This window comes from Mizuhopecten yessoensis, unplaced genomic scaffold (assembly GCF_002113885.1).
Source record: "Mizuhopecten yessoensis strain PY_sf001 unplaced genomic scaffold, ASM211388v2 scaffold10889, whole genome shotgun sequence".
Lineage (NCBI taxonomy): Eukaryota > Metazoa > Mollusca > Bivalvia > Pectinida > Pectinidae > Mizuhopecten > Mizuhopecten yessoensis.
In genome coordinates this window covers 323,200-346,747 of record NW_018408772.1, presented here as the reverse complement: position 1 = coordinate 346,747, position 23,548 = coordinate 323,200, and the positions used below count along the sequence as shown (strand labels likewise).

The 23,548-nt window shown below is 41.1% G+C and overlaps 1 protein-coding gene across 1 annotated transcript in view; it reads left to right on the top strand.

Moving 5' to 3' along the window:
• Positions 1-23,548, top strand: part of LOC110463328 (probable palmitoyltransferase ZDHHC1) — a 41,881-nt gene that overhangs the window by 2,303 nt on the left and 16,030 nt on the right. The window contains exon 2 of the mRNA XM_021517831.1: positions 12,189-12,381. Within this exon, the coding sequence (XP_021373506.1) occupies positions 12,205-12,381 (177 nt within the window). The 5' untranslated portion in view covers positions 12,189-12,204. The remainder of the gene's footprint in view (positions 1-12,188; positions 12,382-23,548) is intronic.

Genomic DNA, 23,548 nt, shown 5'->3' with positions numbered 1-23,548 from the left:
TATGTGTCATCAATGGTTTTCTGTAATCCATGTTTTCCATAAGTTTGCACAAGTGAAACATAATTTGGAATGAAGTGTTGACAGTTGTATAGTGCCCTATAAATTTTGTTTTAAAAATCATGACAGCACTCTACACCAAGAGATCTGAAAGCTACTACATTTGTCATTTGATAGGTGAAGGTAAGCAGAATGTTGTATTAAGAATGGTATTCTGCTGCTAGCCTTTGCGATAACTTCAGGATGAATGTCTTGTGTATCTTTTTTCTGTGTACCTTTGTACTCTGTGGAGATGCTTTTAACAGTATACCATCAATTCCATACTGTAGGAGTGTAGCACTTTACATAGTCTAGTCTCAACATCACCAGTGCATTAACCAGTATCCTTCAGGAATCTCTGGTCAGGAACTGATGTATTAAATAAAACAATTCCATATACAACATGTTTCCCCCACTATTCACTGAACTAAGACTGACAGTGTGTAATGTTTCCCCCACTGTTCACTGAACTAAGACTGACAGAGTGTAATGTTTCCCCCACTGTTCACTGAACTAAGACTGACAATGTGTAATGTTTCCCCCCACTTTTCACTGAACTAAGACTGACAGTGTGTAATGTTTCCCCCACTGTTCACGGTACAACATGTCATTATTGTGTTTGCCATGCTTGCCTTAACACACTCCCTATCTCAGCCTTCAGAAGAACTGTGGGTTTGAGGCTATCACATTTTGAGTAACATCTGCTTTTGATAGATTGGAAAATAAAGATATCAGCAAAAAGAGTTGGTAAGAAGAGTTCTGAAATGGATTGAAGATACCATAGCAAGAAGAATATTATAAAGTGAGCTCTGGAGCGAACATTTCTGTAATGCTGACACGTTGTTGTTTGCCCTTACACAAATAGAACAGAGGATAGAGGAGAAAACAGTTATCTGCTACTTGTTTAGTAAGATTTATTATAGTCTTAATGACTATTGATTATGATGAAGTGTTCTCCATGCATTCCTTCAATGCTTTTTCCCATCAACATGCCATGATTCAATACAATCCCCCCCCCCCCCCGAAAAGCAGGCCACTTAGATGCCACACAGCTTGGCTGTTTTGTGAGACCGGTGGGACCAGGCCTTGCCGTGGTGGCAGTGGGGTCTGATGGTGTATTGTAGGCGGCTGGATTTAAGTGGGACATATATTGATTGTCTGGCAAGTGATAAAAATATACAGTCACAGAATCAATACGGAACCACAAGACAATATACTGTCCAGGAGTGATGTCCTAATACTTAAAGTTTGTACTGACTACTTCTATACAAGCTGCCGGCCCTGTACCTGATTATACACTCCCAGGTAAGTGCTGCTGTACTCTGCTCGGCCCAGAACAGGTGAACTGATGTATTTGATTATAAAGTTGTCAGGCCAAGGGCCCTGTACCTGATGTACTCTGTTATAATGTCAGGTCCTGTACCTGATGTACTCTGTTATAATGTCAGGTCCTGTACCTGATGTACTCTGTTATAGTGTCAGGTCCTGTACCTGGTGTACTCTGTTATAGTGTCAGGTCCTGTACCTGGTGTACTCTGTTATAGTGTCAGGTCCTGTACCTGGTGTACTCTGTTATAGTGTCAGGTCCTGTACCTGGTGTACTCTGTTATAGTGTCAGGTCCTGTACCTGGTGTACTCTGTTATAGTGTCAGGTCCTGTACCTGGTGTACTCTGTTATAGTGTCAGGTCCTGTACCTGGTGTACTCTGTTATAGTGTCAGGTCCTGTACCTGGTGTACTCTGTTATAGTGTCAGGTCCTGTACCTGGTGTACTCTGTTATAGTGTCAGGTCCTGTACCTGGTGTACTCTGTTATAGTGTCAGGTCCTGTACCTGGTGTACTCTGTTATAGTGTCAGGTCCTGTACCTGGTGTACTCTGTTATAGTGTCAGGTCCTGTACCTGGTGTACTCTGTTATAGTGTCAGGTCCTGTACCTGGTGTACTCTGTTATAGTGTCAGGTCCTGTACCTGGTGTACTCTGTTATAGTGTCAGGTCCTGTACCTGGTGTACTCTGTTATAGTGTCAGGTCCTGTACCTGGTGTACTCTGTTATAGTGTCAGGTCCTGTACCTGGTGTACTCTGTTATAGTGTCAGGTCCTGTACCTGGTGTACTCTGTTATAGTGTCAGGTCCTGTACCTGGTGTACTCTGTTATAGTGTCAGGTCCTGTACCTGGTGTACTCTGTTATAGTGTCAGGTCCTGTACCTGGTGTACTCTGTTATAGTGTCAGGTCCTGTACCTGGTGTACTCTGTTATAGTGTCAGGTCCTGTACCTGGTGTACTCTGTTATAGTGTCAGGTCCTGTACCTGGTGTACTCTGTTATAGTGTCAGGTCCTGTACCTGGTGTACTCTGTTATAGTGTCAGGTCCTGTACCTGGTGTACTCTGTTATAGTGTCAGGTCCTGTACCTGGTGTACTCTGTTATAGTGTCAGGTCCTGTACCTGGTGTACTCTGTTATAGTGTCAGGTCCTGTACCTGGTGTACTCTGTTATAGTGTCAGGTCCTGTACCTGGTGTACTCTGTTATAGTGTCAGGTCCTGTACCTGGTGTACTCTGTTATAGTGTCAGGTCCTGTACCTGGTGTACTCTGTTATAGTGTCAGGTCCTGTACCTGGTGTACTCTGTTATAGTGTCAGGTCCTGTACCTGGTGTACTCTGTTATAGTGTCAGGTCCTGTACCTGGTGTACTCTGTTATAGTGTCAGGTCCTGTACCTGGTGTACTCTGTTATAGTGTCAGGTCCTGTACCTGGTGTACTCTGTTATAGTGTCAGGTCCTGTACCTGGTGTACTCTGTTATAGTGTCAGGTCCTGTACCTGGTGTACTCTGTTATAGTGTCAGGTCCTGTACCTGGTGTACTCTGTTATAGTGTCAGGTCCTGTACCTGATGTACTCTGTTATAGTGTCAGGTTCTGTACCTGGTGTACTCTGTTATAGTGTCAGGTCCTGTACCTGATGTACTCTGTTATAGTGTCAGGTCCTGTACCTGGTATACTCTGTTATAGTGTCAGGTCCTGTACCTGATGTACTCTGTTATAGTGTCAGGTTCTGTACCTGGTGTACTCTGTTATAGTGTCAGGTCCTGTACCTGATGTACTCTGTTATAGTGTCAGGTCCTGTACCTGGTGTACTCTGTTATAATGTCAGGCCCAAGACCTGATGTACTCTGTTATAGTGTCAGTAAGAGCATTGTGTAATAAATATTTTGATTGTCACGCAGAGTCTGTTAATCTAGACAAATTAGTTACCGGTAATTTAAACTACAGGTTGATTCTGTTTGATTTCCATTACTAACAAGTGTCGGGGTTGAGTGCTAATTGTCTGCAGGAATATATTGAAACAAACAATGTCACGAACAATACTCATTATAAAAGTTATGATGTCATTATTATACTTTCTTGGGGTGTCAGTTTTGTAAATCAATGCTAATTTGATAATGTTATCTTGAGGAGATAGAGAGAAGAATCAATGTCACTGTTGTGTTTGCTGTATAATTTTCTACTCTCATCCTATAAATTTCCCCAGATACCCATGAATGTCACGTGAATTAGGTATGTCTATATACCAATGAATCACTGCCCTCAGCCTAGTTTTAAAACACAACATCAACTTCAAGTCCTTTGAAGTAACATTTGTCTTGTGTATTTTTTATGGATACTGAAGTTAGAAAAATACAAGTACATGTACTCGTACTTATATTGGGGTTACTCTGTAAGAATGGTGTGGTTACTCTGTAAGAATGGTGTGGTTACTCTGTAAGAATGGTGTGGTTACTCTGTAAGAATGGTGTGGTTACTCTGTAAGAATGGTGTGGTTACTCTGTAAGAATGGTGTGGTTACTCTGTAAGAATGGTGTGGTTACTCTGTAAGAATGGTGTGGTTACTCTGTAAGAATGGTGTGGTTACTCTGTAAGAATGGTGTGGTTACTCTGTAAGAATGGTGTGGTTACTCTGTAAGAATGGTGTGGTTACTCTGTAAGAATGGTGTGGTTACTCTGTAAGAATGGTGTGGTTACTCTGTAAGAATGGTGTGGTTACTCTGTAAGAATGGTGTGGTTACTCTGTAAGAATGGTGTGGTTACTCTGTAAGAATGGTGTGGTTACTCTGTAAGAATGGTGTGGTTACTCTGTAAGAATGGTGTGGTTACTCTGTAAGAATGGTGTGGTTACTCTGTAAGAATGGTGTGGTTACTCTGTAAGAATGGTGTGGTTACTCTGTAAGAATGGTGTGGTTACTCTGTAAGAATGGTGTGGTTACTCTGTAAGAATGGTGTGGTTACTCTGTAAGAATGGTGTGGTTACTCTGTAAGAATGGTGTGGTTACTCTGTAAGAATGGTGTGGTTACTCTGTAAGAATGGTGTGGTTACTCTGTAAGAATGGTGTGGTTACTCTGTAAGAATGGTGTGGTTACTCTGTAAGAATGGTGTGGTTACTCTGTAAGAATGGTGTGGTTACTCTGTAAGAATGGTGTGGTTACTCTGTAAGAATGGTGTGGTTACTCTGTAAGAATGGTGTGGTTACTCTGTAAGAATGGTGTGGTTACTCTGTAAGAATGGTGTGGTTACTCTGTAAGAATGGTGTGGTTACTCTGTAAGAATGGTGTGGTTACTCTGTAAGAATGGTGTGGTTACTCTGTAAGAATGGTGTGGTTACTCTGTAAGAATGGTGTGGTTACTCTGTAAGAATGGTGTGGTTACTCTGTAAGAATGGTGTGGTTACTCTGTAAGAATGGTGTGGTTACTCTGTAAGAATGGTGTGGTTACTCTGTAAGAATGGTGTGGTTACTCTGTAAGAATGGTGTGGTTACTCTGTAAGAATGGTGTGGTTACTCTGTAAGAATGGTGTGGTTACTCTGTAAGAATGGTGTGGTTACTCTGTAAGAATGGTGTGGTTACTCTGTAAGAATGGTGTGGTTACTCTGTAAGAATGGTGTGGTTACTCTGTAAGAATGGTGTGGTTACTCTGTAAGAATGGTGTGGTTACTCTGTAAGAATGGTGTGGTTACTCTGTAAGAATGGTGTGGTTACTCTGTAAGAATGGTGTGGTTACTCTGTAAGAATGGTGTGGTTACTCTGTAAGAATGGTGTGGTTACTCTGTAAGAATGGTGTGGTTACTCTGTAAGAATGGTGTGGTTACTCTGTAAGAATGGTGTGGTTACTCTGTAAGAATGGTGTGGTTACTCTGTAAGAATGGTGTGGTTACTCTGTAAGAATGGTGTGGTTACTCTGTAAGAATGGTGTGGTTACTCTGTAAGAATGGTGTGGTTACTCTGTAAGAATGGTGTGGTTACTCTGTAAGAATGGTGTGGTTACTCTGTAAGAATGGTGTGGTTACTCTGTAAGAATGGTGTGGTTACTCTGTAAGAATGGTGTGGTTACTCTGTAAGAATGGTGTGGTTACTCTGTAAGAATGGTGTGGTTACTCTGTAAGAATGGTGTGGTTACTCTGTAAGAATGGTGTGGTTACTCTGTAAGAATGGTGTGGTTACTCTGTAAGAATGGTGTGGTTACTCTGTAAGAATGGTGTGGTTACTCTGTAAGAATGGTGTGGTTACTCTGTAAGAATGGTGTGGTTACTCTGTAAGAATGGTGTGGTTACTCTGTAAGAATGGTGTGGTTACTCTGTAAGAATGGTGTGGTTACTCTGTAAGAATGGTGTGGTTACTCTGTAAGAATGGTGTGGTTACTCTGTAAGAATGGTGTGGTTACTCTGTAAGAATGGTGTGGTTACTCTGTAAGAATGGTGTGGTTACTCTGTAAGAATGGTGTGGTTACTCTGTAAGAATGGTGTGGTTACTCTGTAAGAATGGTGTGGTTACTCTGTAAGAATGGTGTGGTTACTCTGTAAGAATGGTGTGGTTACTCTGTAAGAATGGTGTGGTTACTCTGTAAGAATGGTGTGGTTACTCTGTAAGAATGGTGTGGTTACTCTGTAAGAATGGTGTGGTTACTCTGTAAGAATGGTGTGGTTACTCTGTAAGAATGGTGTGGTTACTCTGTAAGAATGGTGTGGTTACTCTGTAAGAATGGTGTGGTTACTCTGTAAGAATGGTGTGGTTACTCTGTAAGAATGGTGTGGTTACTCTGTAAGAATGGTGTGGTTACTCTGTAAGAATGGTGTGGTTACTCTGTAAGAATGGTGTGGTTACTCTGTAAGAATGGTGTGGTTACTCTGTAAGAATGGTGTGGTTACTCTGTAAGAATGGTGTGGTTACTCTGTAAGAATGGTGTGGTTACTCTGTAAGAATGGTGTGGTTACTCTGTAAGAATGGTGTGGTTACTCTGTAAGAATGGTGTGGTTACTCTGTAAGAATGGTGTGGTTACTCTGTAAGAATGGTGTGGTTACTCTGTAAGAATGGTGTGGTTACTCTGTAAGAATGGTGTGGTTACTCTGTAAGAATGGTGTGGTTACTCTGTAAGAATGGTGTGGTTACTCTGTAAGAATGGTGTGGTTACTCTGTAAGAATGGTGTGGTTACTCTGTAAGAATGGTGTGGTTACTCTGTAAGAATGGTGTGGTTACTCTGTAAGAATGGTGTGGTTACTCTGTAAGAATGGTGTGGTTACTCTGTAAGAATGGTGTGGTTACTCTGTAAGAATGGTGTGGTTACTCTGTAAGAATGGTGTGGTTACTCTGTAAGAATGGTGTGGTTACTCTGTAAGAATGGTGTGGTTACTCTGTAAGAATGGTGTGGTTACTCTGTAAGAATGGTGTGGTTACTCTGTAAGAATGGTGTGGTTACTCTGTAAGAATGGTGTGGTTACTCTGTAAGAATGGTGTGGTTACTCTGTAAGAATGGTGTGGTTACTCTGTAAGAATGGTGTGGTTACTCTGTAAGAATGGTGTGGTTACTCTGTAAGAATGGTGTGGTTACTCTGTAAGAATGGTGTGGTTACTCTGTAAGAATGGTGTGGTTACTCTGTAAGAATGGTGTGGTTACTCTGTAAGAATGGTGTGGTTACTCTGTAAGAATGGTGTGGTTACTCTGTAAGAATGGTGTGGTTACTCTGTAAGAATGGTGTGGTTACTCTGTAAGAATGGTGTGGTTACTCTGTAAGAATGGTGTGGTTACTCTGTAAGAATGGTGTGGTTACTCTGTAAGAATGGTGTGGTTACTCTGTAAGAATGGTGTGGTTACTCTGTAAGAATGGTGTGGTTACTCTGTAAGAATGGTGTGGTTACTCTGTAAGAATGGTGTGGTTACTCTGTAAGAATGGTGTGGTTACTCTGTAAGAATGGTGTGGTTACTCTGTAAGAATGGTGTGGTTACTCTGTAAGAATGGTGTGGTTACTCTGTAAGAATGGTGTGGTTACTCTGTAAGAATGGTGTGGTTACTCTGTAAGAATGGTGTGGTTACTCTGTAAGAATGGTGTGGTTACTCTGTAAGAATGGTGTGGTTACTCTGTAAGAATGGTGTGGTTACTCTGTAAGAATGGTGTGGTTACTCTGTAAGAATGGTGTGGTTACTCTGTAAGAATGGTGTGGTTACTCTGTAAGAATGGTGTGGTTACTCTGTAAGAATGGTGTGGTTACTCTGTAAGAATGGTGTGGTTACTCTGTAAGAATGGTGTGGTTACTCTGTAAGAATGGTGTGGTTACTCTGTAAGAATGGTGTGGTTACTCTGTAAGAATGGTGTGGTTACTCTGTAAGAATGGTGTGGTTACTCTGTAAGAATGGTGTGGTTACTCTGTAAGAATGGTGTGGTTACTCTGTAAGAATGGTGTGGTTACTCTGTAAGAATGGTGTGGTTACTCTGTAAGAATGGTGTGGTTACTCTGTAAGAATGGTGTGGTTACTCTGTAAGAATGGTGTGGTTACTCTGTAAGAATGGTGTGGTTACTCTGTAAGAATGGTGTGGTTACTCTGTAAGAATGGTGTGGTTACTCTGTAAGAATGGTGTGGTTACTCTGTAAGAATGGTGTGGTTACTCTGTAAGAATGGTGTGGTTACTCTGTAAGAATGGTGTGGTTACTCTGTAAGAATGGTGTGGTTACTCTGTAAGAATGGTGTGGTTACTCTGTAAGAATGGTGTGGTTACTCTGTAAGAATGGTGTGGTTACTCTGTAAGAATGGTGTGGTTACTCTGTAAGAATGGTGTGGTTACTCTGTAAGAATGGTGTGGTTACTCTGTAAGAATGGTGTGGTTACTCTGTAAGAATGGTGTGGTTACTCTGTAAGAATGGTGTGGTTACTCTGTAAGAATGGTGTGGTTACTCTGTAAGAATGGTGTGGTTACTCTGTAAGAATGGTGTGGTTACTCTGTAAGAATGGTGTGGTTACTCTGTAAGAATGGTGTGGTTACTCTGTAAGAATGGTGTGGTTACTCTGTAAGAATGGTGTGGTTACTCTGTAAGAATGGTGTGGTTACTCTGTAAGAATGGTGTGGTTACTCTGTAAGAATGGTGTGGTTACTCTGTAAGAATGGTGTGGTTACTCTGTAAGAATGGTGTGGTTACTCTGTAAGAATGGTGTGGTTACTCTGTAAGAATGGTGTGGTTACTCTGTAAGAATGGTGTGGTTACTCTGTAAGAATGGTGTGGTTACTCTGTAAGAATGGTGTGGTTACTCTGTAAGAATGGTGTGGTTACTCTGTAAGAATGGTGTGGTTACTCTGTAAGAATGGTGTGGTTACTCTGTAAGAATGGTGTGGTTACTCTGTAAGAATGGTGTGGTTACTCTGTAAGAATGGTGTGGTTACTCTGTAAGAATGGTGTGGTTACTCTGTAAGAATGGTGTGGTTACTCTGTAAGAATGGTGTGGTTACTCTGTAAGAATGGTGTGGTTACTCTGTAAGAATGGTGTGGTTACTCTGTAAGAATGGTGTGGTTACTCTGTAAGAATGGTGTGGTTACTCTGTAAGAATGGTGTGGTTACTCTGTAAGAATGGTGTGGTTACTCTGTAAGAATGGTGTGGTTACTCTGTAAGAATGGTGTGGTTACTCTGTAAGAATGGTGTGGTTACTCTGTAAGAATGGTGTGGTTACTCTGTAAGAATGGTGTGGTTACTCTGTAAGAATGGTGTGGTTACTCTGTAAGAATGGTGTGGTTACTCTGTAAGAATGGTGTGGTTACTCTGTAAGAATGGTGTGGTTACTCTGTAAGAATGGTGTGGTTACTCTGTAAGAATGGTGTGGTTACTCTGTAAGAATGGTGTGGTTACTCTGTAAGAATGGTGTGGTTACTCTGTAAGAATGGTGTGGTTACTCTGTAAGAATGGTGTGGTTACTCTGTAAGAATGGTGTGGTTACTCTGTAAGAATGGTGTGGTTACTCTGTAAGAATGGTGTGGTTACTCTGTAAGAATGGTGTGGTTACTCTGTAAGAATGGTGTGGTTACTCTGTAAGAATGGTGTGGTTACTCTGTAAGAATGGTGTGGTTACTCTGTAAGAATGGTGTGGTTACTCTGTAAGAATGGTGTGGTTACTCTGTAAGAATGGTGTGGTTACTCTGTAAGAATGGTGTGGTTACTCTGTAAGAATGGTGTGGTTACTCTGTAAGAATGGTGTGGTTACTCTGTAAGAATGGTGTGGTTACTCTGTAAGAATGGTGTGGTTACTCTGTAAGAATGGTGTGGTTACTCTGTAAGAATGGTGTGGTTACTCTGTAAGAATGGTGTGGTTACTCTGTAAGAATGGTGTGGTTACTCTGTAAGAATGGTGTGGTTACTCTGTAAGAATGGTGTGGTTACTCTGTAAGAATGGTGTGGTTACTCTGTAAGAATGGTGTGGTTACTCTGTAAGAATGGTGTGGTTACTCTGTAAGAATGGTGTGGTTACTCTGTAAGAATGGTGTGGTTACTCTGTAAGAATGGTGTGGTTACTCTGTAAGAATGGTGTGGTTACTCTGTAAGAATGGTGTGGTTACTCTGTAAGAATGGTGTGGTTACTCTGTAAGAATGGTGTGGTTACTCTGTAAGAATGGTGTGGTTACTCTGTAAGAATGGTGTGGTTACTCTGTAAGAATGGTGTGGTTACTCTGTAAGAATGGTGTGGTTACTCTGTAAGAATGGTGTGGTTACTCTGTAAGAATGGTGTGGTTACTCTGTAAGAATGGTGTGGTTACTCTGTAAGAATGTTGTGGTTACTCTTGGTTACTTCTTGGTTACTCTGTAAGAATGGTGTGGTTACTCTTGGTTACTTCTTGGTTACTCTGTAAGAATGGTGTGGTTACTCTTTAAGAATGGTGTGGTTACTCTGTAAGAATGGTGTAAATACTCTGTAATAATGGTGTGGTTACTCTTGGTTACTCTGTAAGAATGGTGTGGTTACTCTTGGTTACTCTGTAAGAATGGTGTAAATACTCTGTAAGAATGGTGTGGTTACTCTGTAAGAATGGTGTGGTTACTCTGTAAGAATGGTGTGGTTACTACTCTGTAAGAATGGTGTGGTTACTCTGTAAGAATGGTGTGGTTACTCTGTAAGAATGGTGTGGTTACTCTGAAAGTATCAAACTGTACAACTTGGTAAAGTGATCAGAGGGGTGGCTCGGATATGATCCGTATATAAAATTACAACTATTGCACAGCTGGTACTGGCATTAATACATGTACCTTTGACTTGAATTATTAAAAAAATGTTGACTTTTCCTAAACTTTGGTTGATGAGACGGCAAATTTTCATGAGTGTAATAATCCATAAAAATTCTGAAATAATATTCTCATGACCTATCGCCTCTCAAATAAATGGGTAATATTTAGTTGTACTAAGACCACTTTGATTTATCACATTCTAAAGAGTTGGACCAGATGTAGTGTTGATCGTTTATTAACAAGAAAGACCAGTGGTCTGATGTTTTCTGGTGAACCATGTTTGGCCAAGACTTTTAGGTAGCGTGACATTCACAGGTCTGGTGAACCATGTTTCGCCAAGACTTTTAGGTAGCGTGACATTCACAGGTCTGGTGAACCAAGTTTGGCAAAGACTTTTAGGTAGCGTGACATTCACAGGTCTGGTGAACTAAGTTTGGCAAAGACTTTGATCAGGTAGCATGACATTCACAGGTCTGGTGAACCAAGTTTGGCCAAGACTTTTAGGTAGCATGACATTCACAGGTCTGGCGAACTAAGTTTGGCAAAGACTTTTACGTAGTATACACAGGTCTACAAGTCTTTACCTGAAGAAACATTACATTAGTTTCTCCAATGAATATATTCCAGTTACTCTGCAAAACAGAGAAGACCCTATGTAAGATTATTATATAAAATTAAGATATTACAATTTGTACTCTGTAGATCACTAGTTTTTCATTTACTTTATTTCATGAACTAAGCCTGGAAGATTTATTTGTTGGTGAGAGGATGCTACGCTGTTGATTTATAATTCTTGAAATATTCAAAGTTAGTGAGTTTTGTGAATTAAAGCAGAAAATAATTTCCCATGAAAATAAAGTGATTTACAGTACTTTAAAACCCTCACTGGTTATAGACAGGAGACTACACACTGGCTTCATCTACTGCTATAAACATGTCTTCTGTTTTAATTGGCTGCTCCCATTTTCTTTGTAAAATCAATGTTTACTTGAGAGTCATTGAGCAATATGACGTTTTAGTTAATTAACCTGGCTTTGAAATGTTTGAAAAGGTGACATCGGTGGAGATATAATGTTGTCTCACCAGACCGGTTCCATTAGTTTAAGTCATTCCAACCCTGATAATTTAGTTATTTGTACGCTAATCTTTTTTTCTACATTTGAATAAAATCTTATCAGCTTTGAAATGCAGCCTGTTCAGACTGACTCATCCATGAATGAAACTTGCTGACTGGATGGAAATTCACTGTGAATTATGCTAAGTTCAATATTGTCTAGATTCTTGTACATCGAACTTTCAGATTGATATTTAAGGCAGCTTGAGTTGACCACAGCTTGAGTTGACCACAGCTTGGGAAGGTGGAGGAGGTGGAATTCTTCATGACCAGAGTATTTACCACATTCAAGAGGGAGTTATTCTGTCTTTGTAATGCTAAGTGCTACTAAAAACATAGCAATGTACAAAAAATGTTATTTACATGGAAAAGGAAATCATTTTTTATTTCTTTTTTTTTTTTAAATCTAAACATTTTATTAAATTAATTTTATATATCAGACAGGTAACTATATAATATAGTTTTGTGTATGATTGAAAAGACTAACTATCATTATTTTTTGCAGGTTGTAATGTAGGAGAATGCCCCCACCCCAGAGGTTGCGTCGGCCTCGCCCCCGGGCGCGGATCAATGGCTGGACCCTGCCACCACACCCGTTACAGTGTGTAGCCTGGTTTGCTGTCATCTACTTCGCCTTCTTCTACTTTACCACCTTTGTGCCGGCTCTCCCTGACGAGTGGCAGATTGCAGGCTATGTCGTATCCTTTTGAGACAATATTGTAGAGGTATGTGTTGGGTATTTTGGATAAATGCTGCAGATTATTTTGAATGACTAAATGAGGATACTTTTACTCTGGATATGAAGAGTATTGATGCTGCAGACAGAGGAGTCTTATTGGTTCTCTGAGTTACGTAGGACAAATTTTAATCAGATCATTGTTGAGATGTGGATGTAGACAGAGGAGTCTTATTGGTTGTCTCAGTTACGTAGGACAAATTTTAATCAGATCATTGTTGAGATGTGGATGTAGACAGAGGGGTCTTATTGGTTCTCTGAGTTACGTAGGACAAGTTTTAATCAAATCATTGTTGAGATGTGGATGCAGACAGAGGAATCTTATTGGTTCTCTGAGTTACGTAGGACAAATTTTAATCAGATCATTGTTGAGATGCGGATGTAGACAGAGGAGTCTTATTGGTTGTCTGAGTTACGTAGGATAAAGTTTAATCAGATCATTGTTGAGATGTGGATGTAGACAGAGGAGACTTATTGGTTGTCTGAGTTACGTAGGACAAGTTTTAATCAGATAATTGTTGAGATGTGGATGTAGACAGAGGAGTCTTATTGGTTGTCTGAGTTACGTAGGATAAAGTTTAATCAGATCATTGTTGAGATGTGGATGTAGACAGGAGTCTTATTGGTTGTCTGAGTTACGTACGGCAAGTTTTAATCAGATCATTGTTGAGATGTGGATGTAGACAGGAGTCTTATTGGTTGTCTGAGTTACGTACGGCAAGTTTTAATCAGATCATTGTTGAGATGTGGAGAGGAGTCTTATTGGTTCTCTGAGTTACGTAGGACAAGTTTTAATCAAATCATTGTTGAGATGTGGATGCAGACAGAGGAATCTTATTGGTTCTCTGAGTTACGTAGGACAAATTTTAATCAGATCATTGTTGAGATGCGGATGTAGACAGAGGAGTCTTATTGGTTGTCTGAGTTACGTAGGATAAAGTTTAATCAGATCATTGTTGAGATGTGGATGTAGACAGTGGAGGCTTATTGGTTGTCTGAGTTACGTAGGACAAGTTTTAATCAGATCACTGTTGAGATGTGGATGTAGACAGTGGAGTCTTATTGGTTGTCTGAGTTACGTAGGACAAATTTTAATCAGATCATTGTTGAGATGCGGATGTAGACAGAGGAGTCTTATTGGTTGTCTGAGTTACGGAGGACAAGTTTTAATCAGATCATTGTTGAGATGTGGATGTAGACAGGAGTCTTATTGGTTGTCTGAGTTACGTAGGACAAGTTTTAATCAGATCATTGTTGAGATGTGGATGTAGACAGTGGAGTCTTATTGGTTGTCTGAGTTACGTAGGACAAGTTTTAATGTGGATGTAGACAGAGGAAACTTATTGGTTCACTGAGTTATGTAGGACAAGTTTTAATCAGATCATTGTTGAGATGTGGATGTAGACAGTGGAGTCTTATTGGTTGTCTGAGTTACGTAGGACAAGTTTTAATGTGGACGTAGACAGAGGAAACTTATTGGTTCTCTGAGTTACGTAGGACAAGTTTTAATCAGATCATTGTTGAGATGTGGAAGATTTCCATATATCACTAATAACTCAGTTTTCCTCTTATGAAGTGAAATAAACAACATTAAAGACTATTTATAAAAGTTAGATCTGACTCCTCCCACCCGTAATCACCCGTAATCACACCTAATGACCCTCCACTACACTGGTGACTTTGAAGGCCAGGTTTACCATGACTAGTGGTATTTGTTTATATCTATTGGTATATCCTATATTAACTCAGTCTCTTCTGGGTTTTTTATTTTCCATTATACAGCTTCTAAATAAACCTACCAAGCTGAAATGTGGTTTTGAAAGTGTAGCACCAAGAAATATGAAGTGATTTTTTTCCGATTTGAAATGTTCAGGTCGTTTTGTCATACTGTTAAACTTGTTAGAAAATCAGGGACCAATTATTTCAATGTTAAATTCAAACTTTAATGCAAATTACCAAAAGTTTACAGTCATTGAAAACACTACCTTGAACCAAAAGAAACCTAAAAGTGAGATAGAATAGATTTTTTTTTTTTTTTTTTAAATGTATAGATTGAAATATATGTCCATAACATACATGATGATATAAAACCAAGTCGCTAACAAATATTTACTGATATATTCTACTGTTCAGGTTTCATGTCATCATAAATGTCTCTGAAGAGGCAGTCTGTGATAGATTCAGTCACTGAATTGATATACACATTTCAAATACTTGTTTTATGGAAAAAAAAGCCTACACCCAGGTTTTACCGTTTCCCATTCTCTGTAATTTCTGTGCTCTGTAATCATGGTTATAAATTGAAGCTGCATGCTTGTTGTGTATTAATCCTTAGTGATACTTTCTCATGCACACCTCCCAGTGCTTCAGTATTGATGATATACATGTATCTTAACTCATTCACCCCTGAAGACACATTTGAACACTTCCAATTCAAAGGTTGGAAAAGTTTATTATGCAATTTCAGGGGTGAATGAGTTAATAGTCATCCTTTTCCATTCATTGAAATACCAAATTCCATTTGATAATTTGTGGTTTTGAAAGTGGCTCTGAGAGAGAACAACACATCAATAGATCATATTGCTTAAACTCCATTGATGGTTTCCTGGCTGTGTTTTTTGCATCTTTCAGACAAAGGTTTCTAAACCACAATAAAGGTCTGTGTTTTTAGGAACAAGTGTTGGTAAATGTACCATAGATATAACTGTGGTCAGGTGGTCCTTTGGGAAAAAGATATTCCTCATGTCTTGATAAGGGCGGGTGTATGACTTGCTTGATTAGGGGCCTTGGTATTACTTGCTTGATAAGGGGACAGGGTGTTACTTGCTTGATAAAGGGGACATGGTGTTACTTGCTGGATAAGGGAGCATGGTGTTACTTGCTTGATAAGGAGACATGGTGTTACTTGCTTGATAAGGAGACATGGTGTTACTTGTTTGATAAGGGGACATGTTGTTACTTGCTCGATAAGGGGACATGGTGTTACTTGCTTGATAAGGGGACATGGTGTTACTTGCTTGATAAGGGAACATGGTGTTACTTGCTTGATAAGGGGACAGGGTGTTACTTGCTTGATAAGGGAGCATGGTGTTACTTGCTTGATAAGGGGACATGGTGTTACTTGCTTGATAAGGGGACATGGTGTTACTTGCTCGATAAGGGACATGGTGTTACATGCTTGATAAAGGGACATGGTGTTACTTGCTTGATAAGGGGACAGGGTGTTACTTGCTTGATAAGGAGACATGGTGTTACTTGCTGGATAAGGGGACACGGTGTTACTTGCTTGATAAAGGGATATGGTGTTACTTGCTTGCTAAGGAGAATGGTGTTACTTGCTTGATAAGGAGACATGGTGTTACTGGCTTGATAAGGGGACAGGGTGTTACTTGCTTGATAAGGAGACATGGTGTTACTGGCTTGATAAGGGGACAGGGTGTTACTTGCTTGATAAGGGGACATGGTGTTACTTGCTTGATAAGGAGAATGGTGTTACTTGCTTGATAAGGAGACATGGTGGTACTTGCTCGATAAAAGGACATGGTGTTACTTGCTTGATAAAGAGACATGGTGTTACTTGCTGGATAAGGGGACATGGTGTTACTTGCTTGATAAAGGGACATGATGTTACTTGCTGGATAAGGGAGCATGGTGTTATTTGCTTGATAAGGAGACATGTTGTTACTTGCTGGGTAAAAGGACATGGTGTTACTTGCTGGATAAGGGGATATGGTGTTACTTGCTTGATAAGGAGACATGGTGTTACTTGCTGGATAAGGGGACATGGTGTTACTTGCTTGGTAAGGGGACATGGTGTTACTTGCTTTATAAAGGGATATGGTGTTACTTGCTTGATAAAGGGACATGATGTTCCTTGCTGGATAAGGGATTATGGTGTTATTTGCTTCATAAGGAGACATGTTGTTACTTGCTGGGTGAAGGACATGGGGCTACTTGCTTGATAAGGAGACATGGTTTTACTTGCTGGATAAGGGGACATGGTGTTACTTGCTTTATAAAGGGATATGGTGTTACTTGCTTGATAAAGGGACATGATGTTACTTGCTGGATAAGGGATTATGGTGTTATTTGCTTGATAAGGAGACATGTTGTTACTTGCTGGGTGAAGGACATGGTGTTACTTGCTTGATAAGGAGACATGGTATTACTTGTTGGATAAGGGGACATGGTGTTACTTGCTTGATAAGGGGAATGGTGTTACTTGCTTGATAAGGAGACATGGTGTTACTTGCTGGATAAGGGGATATGATGTTACTTGCTGGATAAGGGAGCATGGTGTTATTTTCTTGATAAGGAGACATGTTGTTACTTGCTGGATGAAAGGACATGGTGTTACTTGCTTGATAAGGAGACATGGTATTACTTGTTGGATAAGGGGACATGGTGTTACTTGCTTGATAAGGAGACAGGGTGTTACTTGCTTGATAAGGAGACAGGGTGTTACTTGCTGGATAAGGGAGCATGGTGTTACTTGCTGGATAGGGGAGCATGGTGTTACTTGCTTGATAAGGGGGACATGGTGTTACTTGCTTGATAAGGGGACATGGTGTTACTTGCTTGATAAGGGGACATGGTGTTACTTGCTTGATAAGGAGACATGGCGTTACTTGCTTGATAAGGGGCCGTGGTATGACTTGCTAGATAAGGGGCCATGGTATGACTTGCTTGATAAAGGGACATGATGCAACTTGTTTGATAAGGGGTCATGATGCAACTACTGGATAAAGGGACATGGTGCAACTTGTTTGATAAGAGGGGACAGAAATTGTATGAATTCCTTGTTAGGGGACATATATACTTTATAAGGTGACGGTGATTGACTTTTAAGGGGACATATGGTGTGACTTTCCAGTTAAGGGAGAGATTGTGTGACATTAGCCCCCTGGAAATAGTGTGATGTTATAGTCCCTTGGGAAGGGTGTGATGTTATAGTCCCGTGGGAAGGGTGTGATGTTATAGTCCCTTGTGAAGGGTGTGATGTTATAGTCCCTTGGGAAGGATGTGATGTTATAGTCCCTTGGGAAGGGGGTGATGTTATAGTCCCTTGGGAAAGGGTGTGATGTTATAGTCCCTTGGGAAGGGTGTGATGTTATAGTCCCTTGGGAATGGGTGTGATGTTATAGTCCATTGGGAAGGGTGATGTTAAAGTCCCTTGGGAAAGGGTGTGATGTTATAGTCCATTGGGAAGGGTGTGATGTTATAGTCCCTTGGGAAAGGGGGTGATGTTATAGTCCCTTGGGAAGGGTGTAATGTTATAGTCCCTTGGGAAGGGTGTGATGTTATAGTCCCTTGTGAACGGTGTGATGTTATAGTCCCTTGGGAAGGGTGTGGTGTTATAGTCCCTTGGGAATGGGTGTGATGTTATAGTCCATTGGGAGGGGTGATGTTAAAGTCCCTTGGGAAAGGGTGTGATGCTATAGTCCATTGGGGAGGGTGTGATGTTATAGTCCCTTGGGAAGGGTGTGATATTATAGTCCCTTGGGAAGGGTGTGATGTTATAGTCTCTTGGGAAAGAGTGTGATGTTATAGTCCTTAGGGAAAGGGTGTGATGTTATAGTCCATTGGGAAGGGTGTAATGTTATAGTCCCTTGGGAAGGGTGTGATGTTATAGTCCCTTGGGAAGGGGGTGATGTTATAGTCTCTTGGGAAAGGGTGTGATGTTATAGTCCTTAGGGAAAGGGGGTGATGTTATAGTCCCTTGGGAAAGGTGTGATGTTATAGTCCCTTGGGAAAGGGTGTGATATTATAGTCCCTTGGGAAAGGTGTGATGTTATAGTCCCTTGGGAAGGGTGTGGTGTTATAGTCTCTTGGGAAAGGGTGTGATGTTATAGTCCTTAGGGAAATGGTGTGATGTTATAGTCCCTTGGGAAGGGTGTAATGTTATAGTCCCTTGGGAAGGGTGTGATGTTATAGTCCCTTGTGAACGGTGTGATGTTATAGTCCCTTGGGAAGGGTGTGGTGTTATAGTCTCTTGGGAAAGGGTGTGATGTTATAGTCCTTAGGGAAAGGGGGTGATGTTATAGTCCCTTGGGAAGGGGGTGATGTTATAGTCCCTTGTGAAGGGTGTGATGTTATAGTCCCTTGGGAAGGATGTGATGTTATAGTCCCTTGGGAAGGGTGTGATATTATAGTCCCTTGGGAAGGGTGTGATGTTATAGTCCCTTGTGAACGGTGTGATGTTATAGTCCCTTGGGAAGGGTGTGATGTTATAGTCTCTTGGGAAAGGGTGTGATGTTATAGTCCTTAGGGAAAGGGTGTGATGTTATAGTCCCTTGGGAAGGGTGTGATGTTATAGTCCCTTGGAAAGGATGTGATGTTATAGTTCCTTGGGAAGGGTGTGATGTTATAATCCCTTGGGAAGGGTGTGATGTTATAGTCCCTTGTGAACGGTGTGATGTTATAGTCCCTTGGGAAGGGTGTGATGTTATAGTCCCTTGGGAAGGGTGTGATGTTATAGTGCCTTGGGAAGGGTGTGATCTTATAGTCCCTTGGGAAGGGTGTGATCTTATAGTCCCTTGGGAAGGGTGTGATGTTATAGTCCCTTGGGAAGGGTGTGATGTTATAGTCCCTTGGGAAGGGTGTGATGTTATAGTCCCTTGGGAAGGGTGTGATGTTATAGTCCCTTGGGAAGGGTGTGATGTTATAGTCCCTTGGGAAGGGTGTGATGTTATAGTCCCTTGGGAAGGGTGTGATGTTATAGTCCCTTGGGAAGGGTGTGATGTTATAGTCCCTTGGGAAGGGTGTGATGTTATAGTCCCTTGGGAAGGGTGTGATGTTATAGTCCCTTGGGAAGGGTGTGATGTTATAGTCCCTTGGGAAGGGTGTGATGTTATAGTCCCTTGGGAAGGGTGTGATGTTATAGTCCCTTGGGAAGGGTGTGATGTTATAGTCCCTTGGGAAGGGTGTGATGTTATAGTCCCTTGGGAAGGGTGTGATGTTATAGTCCCTTGGGAAGGGTGTGATGTTATAGTCCCTTGGGAAGGGTGTGATGTTATAGTCCCTTGGGAAGGGTGTGATGTTATAGTCCCTTGGGAAGGGTGTGATGTTATAGTCCCTTGGGAAGGGTGTGATGTTATAGTCCCTTGGGAAGGGTGTGATGTTATAGTCCCTTGGGAAGGGTGTGATGTTATAGTCCCTTGGGAAGGGTGTGATGTTATAGTCCCTTGGGAAGGGTGTGATGTTATAGTCCCTTGGGAAGGGTGTGATGTTATAGTCCCTTGGGAAGGGGGTGATGTTATAGTCCCTTGGGAAGGGTGTGATGTTATAGTCCCTTGGGAAGGGTGTGATGTTATAGTCCCTTGGGAAGGGTGTGATGTTATAGTCCCTTGGGAAGGGTGTGATGTTATAGTCCCTTGGGAAGGGTGTGATGTTATAGTCCCTTGGGAAGGGTGTGATGTTATAGTCCCTTGGGAAGGGTGTGATGTTATAGTCCCTTGGGAAGGGTGTGATGTTATAGTCCCTTGGGAAGGGTGTGATGTTATAGTCCCTTGGGAAGGGTGTGATGTTATAGTCCCTTGGGAAGGGTGTGATGTTATAGTCCCTTGGGAAGGGTGTGATGTTATAGTCCCTTGGGAAGGGTGTGATGTTATAGTCCCTTGGGAAGGGTGTGATGTTATAGTCCCTTGGGAAGGGTGTGATGTTATAGTCCCTTGGGAAGGGTGTGATGTTATAGTCCCTTGGGAAGGGTGTGATGTTATAGTCCCTTGGGAAGGGTGTGATGTTATAGTCCCTTGGGAAGGGTGTGATGTTATAGTCCCTTGGGAAGGGTGTGATGTTATAGTCCCTTGGGAAGGGTGTGATGTTATAGTCCCTTGGGAAGGGTGTGATGTTATAGTCCCTTGGGAAGGGTGTGATGTTATAGTCCCTTGGGAAGGGTGTGATGTTATAGTCCCTTGGGAAGGGTGTGATGTTATAGTCCCTTGGGAAGGGTGTGATGTTATAGTCCCTTGGGAAGGGTGTGATGTTATAGTCCCTTGGGAAGGGTGTGATGTTATAGTCCCTTGGGAAGGGTGTGATGTTATAGTCCCTTGGGAAGGGTGTGATGTTATAGTCCCTTGGGAAGGGTGTGATGTTATAGTCCCTTGGGAAGGGTGTGATGTTATAGTCCCTTGGGAAGGGTGTGATGTTATAGTCCCTTGGGAAGGGTGTGATGTTATAGTCCCTTGGGAAGGGTGTGATGTTATAGTCCCTTGGGAAGGGTGTGATGTTATAGTCCCTTGGGAAGGGTGTGATGTTATAGTCCCTTGGGAAGGGTGTGATGTTATAGTCCCTTGGGAAGGGTGTGATGTTATAGTCCCTTGGGAAGGGTGTGATGTTATAGTCCCTTGGGAAGGGTGTGATGTTATAGTCCCTTGGGAAGGGTGTGATGTTATAGTCCCTTGGGAAGGGTGTGATGTTATAGTCCCTTGGGAAGGGTGTGATGTTATAGTCCCTTGGGAAGGGTGTGATGTTATAGTCCCTTGGGAAGGGTGTGATGTTATAGTCCCTTGGGAAAGGGTGTGATGTTATAGTCCCTTAGGAAGGGTGTGATGTTATATTCCCATTGGAAGAGTGTGATGTTATAGTCCATTGGGAAGGGTGTGATGTTATAGTCCATCGGGAAGGGTGTGATGTTATAGTCCCTTGGGAAGTGTGTGATGTTATAGTCCCTTGGGAAGGGTGTGATGTTATTGTCCCTTTGGAAGGGTGTGATGTTATAGTCCCTTGGGAAGGGTGTGATGTTATAGTCCCTTGGGAAAGGGTGTGATGTTATAGTCCCTTGGGAAGGGTGTGATGTTATATTCCCATTGGAAGGGTGTGATGTTATAGTCCCTTGGGAAGGGTGTGATGTTATAGTCCCTTGGGAAAGGTGTGATGTTATAGTCCCTTGGGAAGGGTGTGATGTTATAGTCCCTTGGGAAAGGTGTGATGTTATAGTCCCTTGGGAAGGGTGTGATGTGGAGTGTTGATAGCATCACTGAAGTAATAGCTCATTGTATTGATTTGTAAGTTTTCATAGGAGAATTTTCTCCCCACAGCATTTTCTATTTGTTGATCAGCAGCATTAATCTCTAATTATACTGCTGAATGATTAAACACAGGCCTGACAGTCAGTTAGGAAGTGTACCAGCAAACGTTACTCTGAAGTGTTATTAATGGAGCATTAACCAGGATTTCTTAATAACGGTCGGTTTAATTACCATAGCTGTTTTATAATCAGATCAATAATGTTTATACAGTGGGTAGAGAAAATTTGAAATGTTTGGGATGTGTAATTACAATAATTAAGAAGAATGTTTATAACCACAGGTATAAGTATACATAAAGTACAGGTAGTGTGTTTGACCCCTGCTAGAATGTAACTGATGGTTTCTGTATTCTCTTAAATATAAATAGATTTTATCTCAATTAAGGGTTGCAGTTTGTATGATAAGCATACATATTTCAGTAGTCAGTCTTATTGATTAATGTAGAACTTCTTTACTAACTTGTAGTGTTAACCTCATACTGTATTAAATACAGTTCAGTGCCAATTCTCTAAAAGTGCCCTCTCCCTTGTTCCATACCTGTGAAAGGTAAGTGCCCTCTCCCCTGTTCCATACATGTGAAAGGTAAGTGCCCTCTCCCCTGTTCCATACCTGTGAAAGGTAAGTGCCCTCTTCCCTGTTCCATACCTGTGAAAGGTAAGCGTCCTCTCCCCTGTTTTATACATGTGAAAGGTAAGTGCCCTCTCCCCTGTTCCATACCTGTGAAAGGTAAGCGCCCTCTCCCCCGTTCCATACCTGTGAAAGGTAAGTGCCCTCTCCCCTGTTCCATACCTGTGAAAGGTAAGTGCCCTCTCCCCTGTTTCATACATGTGAAAGGTAAGCGCCCTCTCCCCTGTTTCATACCTGTGAAAGGTAAGTGCCCTCTCCCCTGTTTCATACATGTGAAAGGTAAGTGTCCTCTCCCCTGTTCCATACCTGTGCAAGGTAAGTGCCCTCTCTCCTTTTCCAGACCTGTAAAAAGTTAAGTTATTTAAAATATGCATTGTACATACAATTTGTCTGTTTTTAAGTATTACCATAAGTCTTGATATCATTGTCATATTCTAACATGGAATGTCTAATTCCTTCTAGCATTTAAATGATGTTAACTTTCCCCTATAAGTATTACTGTGGCTTTGTTAGTGTTTCAGGACAAAGTACACCCAGATTTCCCTTGATACATGGCCTGTAGGTTCACCTCCCATACACACTACATTACATTGTCTGCTGGATTGCTTTTTCCAGAACAGTATTTCAATGTTCTCCAATGAAAAGTGCAGTCCACTTAATCATGGTCGTCCCCAGACTGATGGTGTAAACAACTAACAAGCCTCAATTTGAATTATGCATGTTTTCAATACTGATCATCAATGTGAAAATGTGCCATTGTGTGTGTATATATATATATGCTACATTTATTTTGTTTCTCATCTTCACCCCAAGTCCATGAAAGCATCCAAAAATGTTAAATTAAACAATGAACAATTGGAAAAACCAAAATAAGTCCTGTAAAATTCATTGACCAAAATTGTTTAGGGCATTCCTTAGACATTAGTTTTACATTTTGTTGTCACCTGGTGGTCACTAGACAATAGTTTTGTATTTTTTGGTCACCTGGTGGTCACTAGACAATAGTTTTGTATTTCCTGGTCACCTGGTGGTCACTAGACAATAATTTTGTATTTCCTGGTCACCAGCTGGTGGTCACTAGACAATAATTTTGTATTTCCTGGTCACCTGGTGGTCAGTAGACAATAATTTTGTATTTCTTTGTCACCTGGTGGTCAGTAGACAATAGTTTTGTATTTTTTGGTCACCTGGTGGTCTCGAGACAATAATTTTGTATTTCTTTGTCACCTGGTGGTCACTAGACAATAGTTTTGTATTTTTTGGTCACCTGGTGGTCAGTAGACAATAGTTTTGTATTTTTTGGTCACCTGGTGGCCACTAGGCAATAGTTTTGTATTTTTTGGTCACCTGGTGGTCACTAGACAATAGTTTTGTATTTTTTGTCACCTGGTGGGCACTAGACAATAGTTTTGTATTTCTTTGTCACCTGGTGGTCACTAGAAAATAGTTTTGTATTTCTTTGTCACCTGGTGG